The sequence below is a fragment of the Sarcophilus harrisii genome, chromosome 4, assembly GCF_902635505.1.
Source record: "Sarcophilus harrisii chromosome 4, mSarHar1.11, whole genome shotgun sequence".
Classification (NCBI taxonomy): domain Eukaryota; kingdom Metazoa; phylum Chordata; class Mammalia; order Dasyuromorphia; family Dasyuridae; genus Sarcophilus; species Sarcophilus harrisii.
In genome coordinates, this window is record NC_045429.1 from 400357298 (window position 1) to 400370282 (window position 12985).

The window sequence follows — 12985 nt, forward strand, 5'->3', positions numbered from 1 at the left end:
GAAATGACAGTTTCAGAAGAATGGTTCTTTAACAAAGAATTGCCATATAAAGAATAAAGATGAATCCAGATCTACTAACCTAAATGAGGAATAATCAGCATGATAGATTGTGAACTTTTAACCCACATTTAATTTTAATGAAATCCTTCAAAATCACAAGTGAAATAGGATTACAATGATTTCAATGTTATAAAGTCTTCTTCAAGCCATAAAATTCCTGTCTAATGCTGCTTAGAAGCAGTCTCTAATAAACTCTAATATCTCCTTTGTACAATTCTGAGGGTGTGCTTAAGACCAAGGTATGCTTAATAAGGCTCATTGTTTTTCAAGGAAGAACTAAGAAAAAACTCCAGTGAACATTATAATTTGTAAGACCCATAATCATGGAATTGACATGCAATACAAAACTGCTATAGCCTGAAATAGCTATAATGAAAAACAATTAGTTGGATGCCTTTAGAGATGAATGGGGCAGAATGGTTATAAAGAAAAACTATCTCTTCAAAATGCCTTAAATGTACAACCTAAGTTTAACAGGATCTGTTGTCAATATCCTTGTTAATACACACACACACACACACACACACACACACATACATTTAAGGAAAAGACATAAGATCAGCCATATTATATCAGCCACATATGAGGAGCTAATATTTTGTTAGTATGGGTAGAACCTCCACCACCACAGAGCCAAATTTCTGTATAATTTAGTAGTTGGTTCTATGGCCAAAAATCACTTTTTAATCATTCCATTACAAGTGATGTGGGAATGAACTCCTCTGAATTTAATTAGGCTGATTTTCAGACAACATATTTAAAGCCTATAATAGACTCATACCCAAAATATTTCTAGTCTAGTCCCAAGTCAGCTACAAATAGAAAAAATTATATGGAATATAAAGAGTACTAACCTAGGAATTAAGAAACCTAGATGGATTTCTAATATTTTGTTCAATTTGGAGAACCACATTTTAGGAAAGGGACTGGAAATCTAAAGGCTATCCAAAGAAAAATAAACCAGGGTACTAAAAGGACTATTAGAGGATTAGCCTAGAGAAAAGAAGACAGAATGAGGACATAATCAGATGTCATCTTCAAATATCTGAAAGGTAATACTTTTCATTGTCAAAGGAAAATCAATTATCTAGACATCTACTGGAGCTGTCAGAAGCAGAGGAGTTAATTTCTTCATTTGTCCTGTTAATTTCATACTTCAAAAAGGGAAACTAATTAATTAATGAACAGGGAAAACATTAAATCTGACACTCATCAACCAAAAAGAAAACCTTTTATGTGGTAGAAAAATAGGAATTGTGTGGGAAAGTAATCATTCTCTCCTAGACTTTGGAAAGGCAGATTATAAAGGGTTCAGAGGTAGGATAAATAGAATACCATGGACTAAAATTCAAGAGGTAAAGTCACTGATGTCTGACATTTCATCAGATCAAATGATAGCAATGTCTACATCAAGAATTGAGGACAACTAGATGCAGATTCAATCTGCTTAAGGAAACTTGTTAAGCATAAATTAAATTAAATTAAAAATAAAATTTTTATTAAATTAATAAATTATAAATTAAATTAGATTAATTAAATAAAATAACTTTTAAATTAAACTATTAAATTAAAATAAATTTGAAATTAATTAAATTAAGAAAAATAAAAAAGGATTCCTAGTAGCCAGAAACTGTAGATTCTCTGCTACATATACTCTCAAAGCTTGAGCTTACTTTCCCCTTGAATTCAGCATGTACTTGTGGGATAGTATGTCACAGACCTTTTTTTTTTTTTTTTTTTTTTTTTTTTTTTTTTTTTTTTTTTTTTTTTTTTTTTTGGTGAGATGGCAGGGGGAGAGGGTGAATCACAGGTAGGAAGAATGTTTCATATCAACTACTCTTATGCTCCATTTTTGAATATGCCTCTAATTAAAGCTACCTCATCATATGATTCTCAACTGATGATTTTGAAGGAAACTCATAACAGAAGGGGGAACCTAAGCCACCAGTATTAAAGAACTACGCCTAACCTCTCAAGAGTGTCAGAGTGTCCCTAGAACATTTTATAGCAAAAGATATGTAGTCAAGTTCTGGGGACCTGAGTAATCTATAATAGCAGGAAGATACTCAGAGATTATGTGGACATAAAAAAATAGGAACACTGCTTGAAATGGCTCAGATGATTTTTTTCAAATGCCAACAGATTAATAAATCCAATGAGCTATAGTTTCTATATTTGCTTCTATCAAGAAGAATAATCTTTGCACAGAAAAGGACAGAACAAATATAGCTAACAAGGATAGTGCCAAGTACATCAATAATTTTCTTGGTAAAAACACAATTTATCCACTCAGAATCTCTCTAAATGATATCATTATGCCTACCAACAGAGTACCTGGAATTTTCTGAACTTTTTTGTTCATTGCTTGATATTTTCTCCAAGTCTTTCAAATTTTCCTTACAAAAACAAAAACATCATAAGCCAGTATTTCTACTTCATTATCTCCTCCTTTTCTTCACATTGATCAGCTACATAAACCCAATTACAATAGTTTTTTACATTGGGTGTTCCAAAGAATACAATTTACTTAAGTCAAAAATAGAACCAAAGATATAATATATATGCTACCCAATAAATGACAAGAATTGAAAATAATGTTGGTTCCCACTGATTGTGGGAAAACTGTATAAACAGTACTATATAAGTTCACAGAATATTATACAAAAGGAAATGATAACTATAAAGAATTAAGAAAAATCTAGGAAGATTTTATGCACTTATGACCTAGATTACTGATAGTAGTCACTATCCTTTCTTCCATTTTCCCCTTTTTTCAATAGACAATCAGCATGTTTTTTGCCTAGAGGCAATATAAAGTCACCTCAGGTACATGTGGTTTCAATTTCTGCCAATTTGGGGAGTTTATATTAAATGAAAAGTCAGAAGTATAATTACTCAGAGAACCTAGTTAGAAAAATTTGAACATTTTAGGAAGTGGTTTGGCTCTTTTAAGTTTATTTTATTTCACAAAACAGCCTAACTAACCCCTGGCCTTTTTATACTTGAGGCAAAAATTCAAATTACCAAAAACATTTAGGTAAAGAACAAAGATAGTCAGCAGAGATGTGATGGAGCAAATGTTAAACTGCTTCTGGGAACCAATCATTAACTTTTCAGTATGAGCATTGATACCCCAGAAATCAGCAGATGCTACAAATCAGGGAATGGTTTATTGTTTTATTGATTGTCTAGACTTAAGAAAGTAATGGAGAAAAGATTGATAATACAAAGTAAATTTAAAAGCATTGTGTGCATTTTAAAAAAATTTTTTGTAGAAAATTTTTTGTAGAATTTTGTAGAAATTTTTTTTTGTGCTTGGTCTTAAGCATACCCTCAGAATTGCACAAAGGAGGTATTAAGAGTTTATTAGAGACTGCTTCTAAGCAGCATTTAACCATTTACCAATACGCAGCTGCTATTGAAGAGGGTTGTGGTCCCTTCCTCCCCAGACAAGTTGTCTTTCCAGAATGCCAGAGTCTTTGATTCAATTACAAATCCTGGTCAAAACTACACACCTGTCAGATTGGCTAAGATGACAGGAAAAAATAATGATTGTTGGAGGGGATGCGGGAAAACTGGGACATTGATGCATTGTTGGTGGAGTTGTGAATGAATCCAACCATTCTGGAGAGTAGTTTGGAACTATGCTCAAAAAGTTATTGAACTGTGCATACTCTTTGATCCAGCAGTGTTACTACTGGGCTTATATCCCAAAGAAATCATAAAGAAGGGAAAGGGACCTGTATGTGCATGAATGTTTGTGGCAGCCCTCTTTGTAGTGGCTAGAAACTGGAAACTGAGTGGATGCCCATCAGTTGGAGAATGGCTGAATAAATTGTGGTATATGAATATTATGGAATATTATTGTTCTGTAAGAAATGACCAACAGGATGATTTCAGAAAGGTCTGGAGAGACTTACACGAACTGATGCTGAGTGAAATAAGCAGGACCAGGAGATCATTATATACTTCAACAACAATACTATATGATGACCAGATCTGATGGACCTGGCCATCCTCAGCAATGAGATCAACCAAATCATTTCCAATGGAGCAGTAATGAACTGAACCAGCTACACCCACAGAAAGAATTCTGGGAGATGACTAAAAACCATTACATTGAATTCCCAATCCCTATATTTATGCACACCTGCATTTTTTATTTCCTTCACAAGCTAATTGTACAATATTTCAGAGTCTGATTCTTTTTGTACAGCAAAATAACGTTTTGGTCATGTATACTTATTGTGTACCTAATTTATATTTTAATATATTTAACATCTACTGGTCATCCTGCCATCTGGGGGAGGGGAGGGGTAAGAGGTGAAAAATTAGAACAAGAGATTTGGCAATTGTTAATGCTGTAAAGTTACCCATACATATAACCTGTAAATAAAAGGCTATTAAATTTTTAAAAAAATTACCCATGCATATGTTTTGTAAATAAAAAGCTATAATAAAATAAATTTTTTAAAAATAAATTTTTTTCCTGATTAAAAAAAAAAAATCCTGGTCAAAAAGCATCCCTTTGAATTCCAATAGGAGATCTGGGCTTGTCCCAGCCCCCATTCTGATCTGCTCGGGCTTCCCAACCCCCACCAAGACACCCAATATAATAAGCTTCCTTCAACTAAGGTCTTTTGCAAATGGACCTTGGCAGCTCCCTTTTCTGTAAGGACCTTCTGTCCACTGAGAACTGCATTCTCAGTGCAAAACTCCATTTTCCATAGATCTGCCATTATAGAAGTCAGTCTCTGGTTAAACTGATTTCTATCTAACAAAAAACTTTCATTTTGCAACCAATATTTGGGAATGAGTGAATTCTTTCACTCCTAAAACTTGCGGCTGATTTAAAGGACATTCTTAATAACTCTCTTATAGTCACTAACCCCTAGACCACCAGGAATCTAGACCACTCAAACAACAGCATCACTATTATATTACATTGTATGAAAATAGATAAGTTTGAGAAGAGGAAGCTAAGGAAAAAGCAAGCCTCTTTTTCAGCATTCTCAATCCTTGAAGGGTTGATACAATGCTTCTTCAGCCTAAGTCTTGTGCTCTAAGATACCTGTAGAAGCAGTGGTTTCTTTCTCCTTTACCAGTATATACCTGACCCTTTCTGTCTCTACTCTTGAGACCCCCCTGCACCCCTACCCCCCCCACCCCTGTCTCTAGCTCTTCAATTTTCTCTGAATTCAACTTTATTCACATTCTTCTCAGGGCTTAACTGGAACTTCTCTCTCCTGGTTCACCACTTGAATCTTAGAATCTAAACTGTTTTGTTTCTTTATACAAGTCCCACAGAGGGGAGTCTCTTCTATCTTCCCAATAGGACATCTTCTTTTGGGACATGATCTCACCCTCTCCAAAAGCCTTCACTCCTTCCAAATCATTGAAGAATTTTTTTTTAATCTGCATCTAATCAAAGCACTTCTGGGTAATTGATTCAATAAAGGTTGTTGGCTTTGTTCTCACCTAGTTCATACCTCTGACTGATTCAATATTGAAGTCCAGGATCTATATAATTCCTAAAGTGGAATACTTTTATACAGTAATGCAGAATAAATATGCAGGACCAGAAGAACAATACACATAATGACTATAACAATGTAAAAGAAAAAATAACCTTAAGGAAGCCTAATTCTGGATAACTAACCTAACTGGATAACTAAAAACCTAATAATGGTCTCAGAGAACACAGGATAAAACACACCTCCCTTTTTCCTCCAGTAGAGAGGAAGTCTGTAAGGGCTGATCTTTATGCATATTCTCAGATAAGATCACTATCTGTTATATGCTTTTATTTTTTTGTCTTTGTTATAAGAAAGGAATCAGTTCTAGGGAGAGTGAGAGAAGTAGTACAAGGGGCATAGCCTGAAATGACCATGATTAAAAACAAAGACATTAAAGAGCTTTTTAAAATGGTGTTACTTACCGATTTTTTTAAATTGGTGATGGGACTTGATGTTGGTGAAGACACTTTTGTAGTTTGGGACATTGTAAAAGGATGTGCATTTAATGGGAAAAGAACAGGGCTGAGAATCTTTACCCAGTAGATTTTATACTTCTCAACAACAGTGGCTCTGAAATATTATATTCATAGTCAGAATATACTAAAGACAGGTTATGTGCTCAAATGATCAAATAACAATTTTAAGAAGCACCTAACAGAATAGACGAGGCATAGGCAGATACATATATTGTGCAGTTGTAAATACCAATGGGAATGGCAGAAGACAAATCTTAGAGCTCCCCATTAGATAAATGACTTTTTTCTTCTCTTTTTTTAATTTATCTTCTTCCTTGCTATCTTTCTTTTCCTATTCTTCTTTTCCTTACACAATACTAGTGGTAGACTGGAGCACTGCTTAAACTTTTGGCATTTGGGGCCAAAATCCATTGGTAACTGTCCCAGTCACTGAGAACTTGAGATTGAGCTATTCACTTTATACTAACTATATTATTCTTCCATAGAATATATACTACAAACACATATAAGTAGGAGAGATTAGCTACCTGAAAGTAGTTCCTAGTTCTGTCTTTAGTCATCTGCCCTTTCACTCATCCCCCAAAACATTCAAGTGAGTGCTCTTATAGATTGTGAGCTGTAGGTAAGGTGTTGACAGATTCGGTTTATAGATTTTTGGCTATGTATTCCCTTTTATAAAGAAATTAAGGACAGGGGAGACCACAAGTGAATAATTTTATATAAATTATATGATTCTATATAATAGAATATTAAGGCAGCATAAGAAATAACTAAATAGATGTTTTCAGAAAAATCTGGGAAGGTATATATGAACTAATGCAATAAAGTGAGCAGATTAAAAACAATTTATATAATTACACATTAAAAAGAAAAAGAATTTTTAAAAACCTAAAAATTCTAATCAATATAATAGTCAATTATGATTCTTGAAGACTGATGATGAAATCTTTCATCTCCCTCCTGACAGAGAATTAACGGATTCAATATCCAGAATAAGACACATTTTTGGACACAGCCTATGTGAAGATTTGTTTTGTTTGACTATGTTTCTACAAGTGCTTTTTTTTTCTCATTTTTCAATGGTGGAGGGCAGAAGAGATGGAAAAAGAAATGAAGTGAGGAAGGAAAGAAAATAGGAAAGAGAGAAGGAACAAAGGAAGGAGAAAAAGAATAAAAGAAGGAGGGAAGGAAGAAAGAAAGAAAAGAAAGAACAAAGGAAGGGAAGGAGGAAAGGAGAAAGAATAGAAAGTAACAGAGATAGGCAGGACAACTTTCTGAGGTACAGGTACTTAATAATAAGTATGTATTATATACTTTAAGAGAAAAGCAAGTTCTACATACTAGAAATCTGCAGTTTTGTATATAATCCTCTTATTCCATTCTACTATGTTTATGGATAGGCTCTTTTATTTAGTGTTTCTTAAATTAAGAATAAAAAAAATATAGTAATACATAACATTATATATAAATACATATTTAGCACATTATATATAATAAAATAATAAAAATTATACAATACTGCATAAGAATCTGTTTCAAACATCACATTTTAGGAAAGCTATTTGACAACTTGGAAAGCTTTCAGAGAAGGGCAAACTGTATAACAGAAAGTCTCAAGATCAAGATACATGGGAAATACTTGAAGGAATTGCTGTTTCATGGTGATAGGGAAGGTTGGAGAAGAATAATAGCCACTTTCAAGTATGTGAAGGGTTGTCATACAAGATGGGGACTAGATTTATTCTGCTTTGTCCTGAGAGAAGAACCAGGATCAAGGAGGAAACTGTAAAAAAGTAGATTTTAGAGTTATACAAGCAAAAATTTCCGAACAATTAAAGCTATCCAAAAAAGGAAAGAACTGCCTTGGGAGGTAATATTTTCCCCCTCACTTAGTTTTTCAAGTAAAAGTTGGATGATCATTTCTTTGGGATATTGTTCAGGGGATTCTCCATCAGGCACAGATGGAATTAGAAGGCCTCTGATGTCTCTTTCACACCTGAGACTCTATGACAAATTAATAGTTAACTTATGGTCTTTTAAATGAATATATACAATAATAATATGTTTGGGTTTTTTTTTTTAAGTTCTTATACTATATGAATTAGATTCTCAAATGAACTAGATCCTAATTACTGAGAATAATGAATCCCATGGAATAATCACATTGAATTTGTACTGCATATTTCCATTGGATTGGAACCAATTAATATATTTTACATAATTATAACTTCTAATAGTGAGAATTAGAATACGTATGACAATGTCATGATTTGCACTAATTATGACTTAACAATAATCCAATAATAGGTTTCCAAGATCAGGAGAATTGATAATGCATTGAATTCTACATCTCTGACAATGTTCTGTAAAGAGTACATATGAAGGACCTCATCAAAAGTTAACAATTCTTTTACTTACAGAAATTGTATAGAGTGATTAGCAGTGTCTGGTGCATTCCAATAGACCTCTATTTGGGTTTTTTTTGATGGGCTTGTATGACTGACAGCTGAGCCCTAGAAAACAAAACAGTGATATAATGACTCAGGAAGACTGAAAGAGTTGTTACATCACATATTGAATCAAGGCCTAACAAAACATTCTCATGAGCTCAAATTTTAAATAAGAGACTGAGAGCTTAGAAAATGGTGGTTTATTGATTAAAAGCAGATTCATAACTAAACTTCGCAAACATATTATCAGCTACAGAAATTTGAGAATTAGGGAAAGTAAGACCACAAGATATAAAACTATATAAATCTTCTTGTTTTATCATAATTCAAAAACATTTTCTAAAAAACAAAATTTTAAAATAAAATGTTAAATAATAAAATAAAATAATTTTCACTTTTTTAAAACTGTAAAGAGCAAATATTGACAATGATTAGAGATAGGAAAATATCAATAAAAAGTAATAAGGTGAAAAAGAATATTTTCTATAGTTTTGATGATTAGTGAAAAATAGGAAGGAGGGGGTCTGAGGAGGAAAACAAGCTAAAATTGGTCACGTCTTTATGTCTGAATTCCAGTCCTGAAGGTGACTGAACTTAAATTAAATAGCTGGACTTTATTCTTGCTTACCTTGTGACTTTCAATATTCAAATGTTAAAATACAATGGTACTCTTTTAAAACACAGTAACACTTCCTTGGGAGACAGCATGATACTGTGGAAAGCATAGTTTCTGGAGAAAGAGAACTTGGTTCTTACTACTTGTTTGACCTTGGGCAACACATTTAACCTTTCTGAGACTCACTTTTCTCATTTGGAACATGAAGGGTTGGACTAAAACATTCCTTCTAGCTCTAAATCTATAATCTTAAGGTTTTTTTTCCTGATTTCTTCAGTCTTCATGCTCTCTTCCCTTTCCCCCTTACCAAATATTTTGCATTTATTTTGTTTGTGTTTAGGGGGAGAAGAGGGTTAGATAGAAGAGTATGTGTATCAGCAATGAGATCAATCAAATCATTTCCAATGGAGCAGTAATGAACTGAACCAACTACGCCCACAGAAAGAACTCTGGGAGATGACTAAAAACCATTACATTGAATTCCCAATCCCTATATTTATGCCCACCTGCATTTTTGATTTCCTTCACAAGCTAACTGTACAATATTTCAGAGTCTGATTCTTTTTGTACAGCAAAATAACGTTTTGGTCATGTATACTTATTGTGTATCTAATTTATATTTTAATATATTTAACATCTACTGGTCATGCCATCTGGGGGAGGGGGTGGGGGGGTAAGAGGTGAAAAATTGGAACAAGAGGTTTGGCAATTGTTAATGCTGTAAAGTTACCCATGCATATAACCTGTAAATAAAAGGCTATTAAATTAAAAAAAAAAGAAGGGTATGTGTATATATTATTATATATACATGTACATAGATGTGTATATATACATGTATATATATTAATTAATCACATACAAGTTGTTTCCCACAAGTAGAAAAGAGAAGTATCTTGAGGACCAAGATTATTTCATTTAAACATATATATATATATATGTATATATATATATATATCCCCAGTGTTTATAATAATGCCTGGTTCTTAGATGTTTAATAAATGCTTGTTGAATGAATGTTTAACAGAGAAATCTCCATTCCTCTCCTACAAAATAAAGATGTAAGCTATTCTCAAAAGACATAATTTTGAATTTTGAAGAAAAACTAATCCTTCTCTTTACTTTACACAAAGTAAAGGTATCAAACCAATTTTTGTAGACTAAGAGAATCATAGACTCAGAGTTGAGAAGAGATCTTAGAGGACATCTAGTTCAAACCCTCAATTCAAGATAAAGAAACTGAGAGCCAAAGAATAGAATAAAATAGAAAATAATAGAGGCAGGATTTCAATGTTGTACTTCCTAACTCTAAGTCTAGCATCTACCCACTGAACCACGATGCTTTAATAAAATTTTGAAACTAAATCCCAATGGAATTAGTTTCATATTCTTAACCTACCATTGAATCACTGTTAGGGTTCAGCTGAGTGAATGTATACATTTGGGGAACAGATAAAACTATGAAAATGGTCTGATTCCATAGTATGATATTACAAATTAGAAAAGGCTAATTATTCTATAACATGGCCCAAACATACAATAGCTTGAGGACACATCTTATCTTACAACAGCCACCACCAAGGTGGCTATAAATAGGACAAAGGCAACCAATGAATGAGTATTTCTGACATCCAACTCCTACCTCTTTGTGATCACAAGTCAAAAGCTGACACTCCTCTTCATCAAACAGAGTGAAAGAGCCAATGGAACTGCTTTTCAAATCCTCCGCATTGCGGGCTTCTATGAGGAATCCTTTAAACCGTGGCCCAGACAGAGTAACTAAGTGACAGATGGACAACAAAGTGAAGACAATTAAAAGGTCTAAGTACAGTGAAAGAATGTAAGATTTGGAGTCAGAGGAATCACTGACTGCTCTGTCAGGTTGGGGCCATCACCTTTCTGGGCCTCTGTTTACTCATCTGTAAAATGAAAAGATTGGACTAGGTGATCTCTGTGGTCTCTTCTGGCTGTAAATCTATGATCTTCTAAACTTTGAAAATGAGTTTCAGAAGAAAAGATTGTTTTATTCAGTCCAAACAACTGCCAACTTCAGGATTTTCACAAAATCCCCAATATGGAAAGGATCTCAATGTTTTTCTAGTCCAACTCAGACTTGAAGAAAAGAATCCCTTCCTTGAGATTTTTGATCTTTTATTTGTCCAGATGAATTGTGTGATTATTCAACAAATGTTCAAAACTCTTTGTTCAGAACACCTTTGGGGTGAATCTCTTTGGAGAATAGAGCTAGTCATGCATGGTACCATTGAGTCAAAGAATATACACAATTTAAAAATTTGGAGGACATATGTCATTCCATGTTGCTTTCCATAATTTCTGGACCAATTCACAACTTCACCAACAGTGTCTTAAAGTGCCTATTTTCCCACAGTCCCTCTACCATTTGTTATTTTCCTTTTTGTGTGAACTTTGCCCATCTGATTAGTGTGAGGTGCAACCTCAGAGTTCTTTGAATTTTTCTAATTATTGGTGATTTAAAGCATTTTTCACATAGCTATAACTTGAATTTCTTTCTCAGAAAACTGCCTGTTTGTATCCTTTAACCATTTATCAACTGGAGAATGGCTCTTATTCTTATAAATTTGAATCTATTTTCATATATCTTAAAGTGAGATATTTTCTTAAAATCTTATCTTAAAATGAGACCTTTATCAGAGAATTTGTTATAAATATTTTCCCCCATTTACCTATTTCTCTTCTCATTTTAGGTAACCTGGTCTTGTGTGTGCAAAAACTTTTCAACTTTATGTATTCTAAATTGTGTATTTAATTTTCTATAATTCTTATTTCCCTCATTTATTCATGAACTCTTTCTTATTCATAATTTCTTCCTTGCCCCTCTAATTTATCTGTGATTCGCCTTTTGTCTAAGTTACATACTCATTTAGAGTTTATCTTGGAATGTAATGTGAGATGTTGGTTTATACCTTGTAATATTCTTCTCTAAAATTTAATGTTCTCTGAGAGCAGGTTTCTTGGAGGGCTTCTGGAGGTAGCCTTCCTTTGAGTTCAGTAATCACAAGTGCAGCCAGGGATTAAAAGTCCCAATCCTTTATTGTCTCCTTCAAAGTCTTGTCTTTTTCACTTGGGACTCGGCTAGTTTTTCTTAGAAGCCTTCTATAGTCTTGGCTCTGAGAGCTTAAACTGCCTTCTCTGGCTTGTGAATCTCCTCAACTGAATCCTGGATGAGGCTCTGAGAGCTTCTAGTGGGCTTCTGTGTCTGGCCCTGAGAGCTTCTTGCTTATATGCTGTATATTGAGTACACACCAATCATTATATCACTAGGAAACCATTATTTGTTGTAGGATTAAATCAATGCTAAACTAGATTTAATCACTGTCTCCTCAATTCCACTTATTTAGCATCTTGTAAGAATCTTAACAATACCTAGTTTCTACTAGTCTGCTTTTAAATTTTTTAACAGCTCTCATCGAATAGTGAATTCTTAATCCTATAGATAGGTTTGGGGGGTTATCAAATATTAGATTTCTATATATTTAATATGTAAATTATTTTACTGATCAACTTCTCCATTTCTTACATAGTATCAAACTGTTTTGATGAATATCATTTTTTAGTTTAATTTGAGATTTGGTACTGCTATGCCCCCTTCCTTCCTAATTTTTTTTCATGATTTCCCTTGAGATTGTTGACCTTTTTTTCATTCAGATGAATTTTGTGATTAATTTTTTCTATCTTTAAAAAATAACCCTTTATTCATTTGAATGGAATGATACTGAACAATTAATTTAGATAGTATTGTTATTCTTATGATATTGTGTTGGATAGCCATAAACAATATTAACTATTAATTTCTGACTTTTTTGTGTAAAGAGTATTTTATGGTTATAT

General features: G+C 33.2%; 1 protein-coding gene across 3 annotated transcripts in view; it reads right to left on the reverse strand.

Annotated features, from left to right (window-relative positions):
- Positions 1-12985, reverse strand: part of FRRS1 (ferric chelate reductase 1) — a 118245-nt gene that overhangs the window by 30599 nt on the left and 74661 nt on the right. For all 3 annotated transcript variants that reach the window (XM_031967137.1, XM_031967136.1, XM_031967138.1), the window contains exons 4-6: positions 10758-10894; positions 8471-8565; positions 5999-6146 (exon numbers count right to left, since the gene is read on the reverse strand). In XM_031967137.1, the coding sequence (XP_031822997.1) occupies positions 5999-6146; positions 8471-8565; positions 10758-10894 (380 nt within the window). The remainder of the gene's footprint in view (positions 1-5998; positions 6147-8470; positions 8566-10757; positions 10895-12985) is intronic.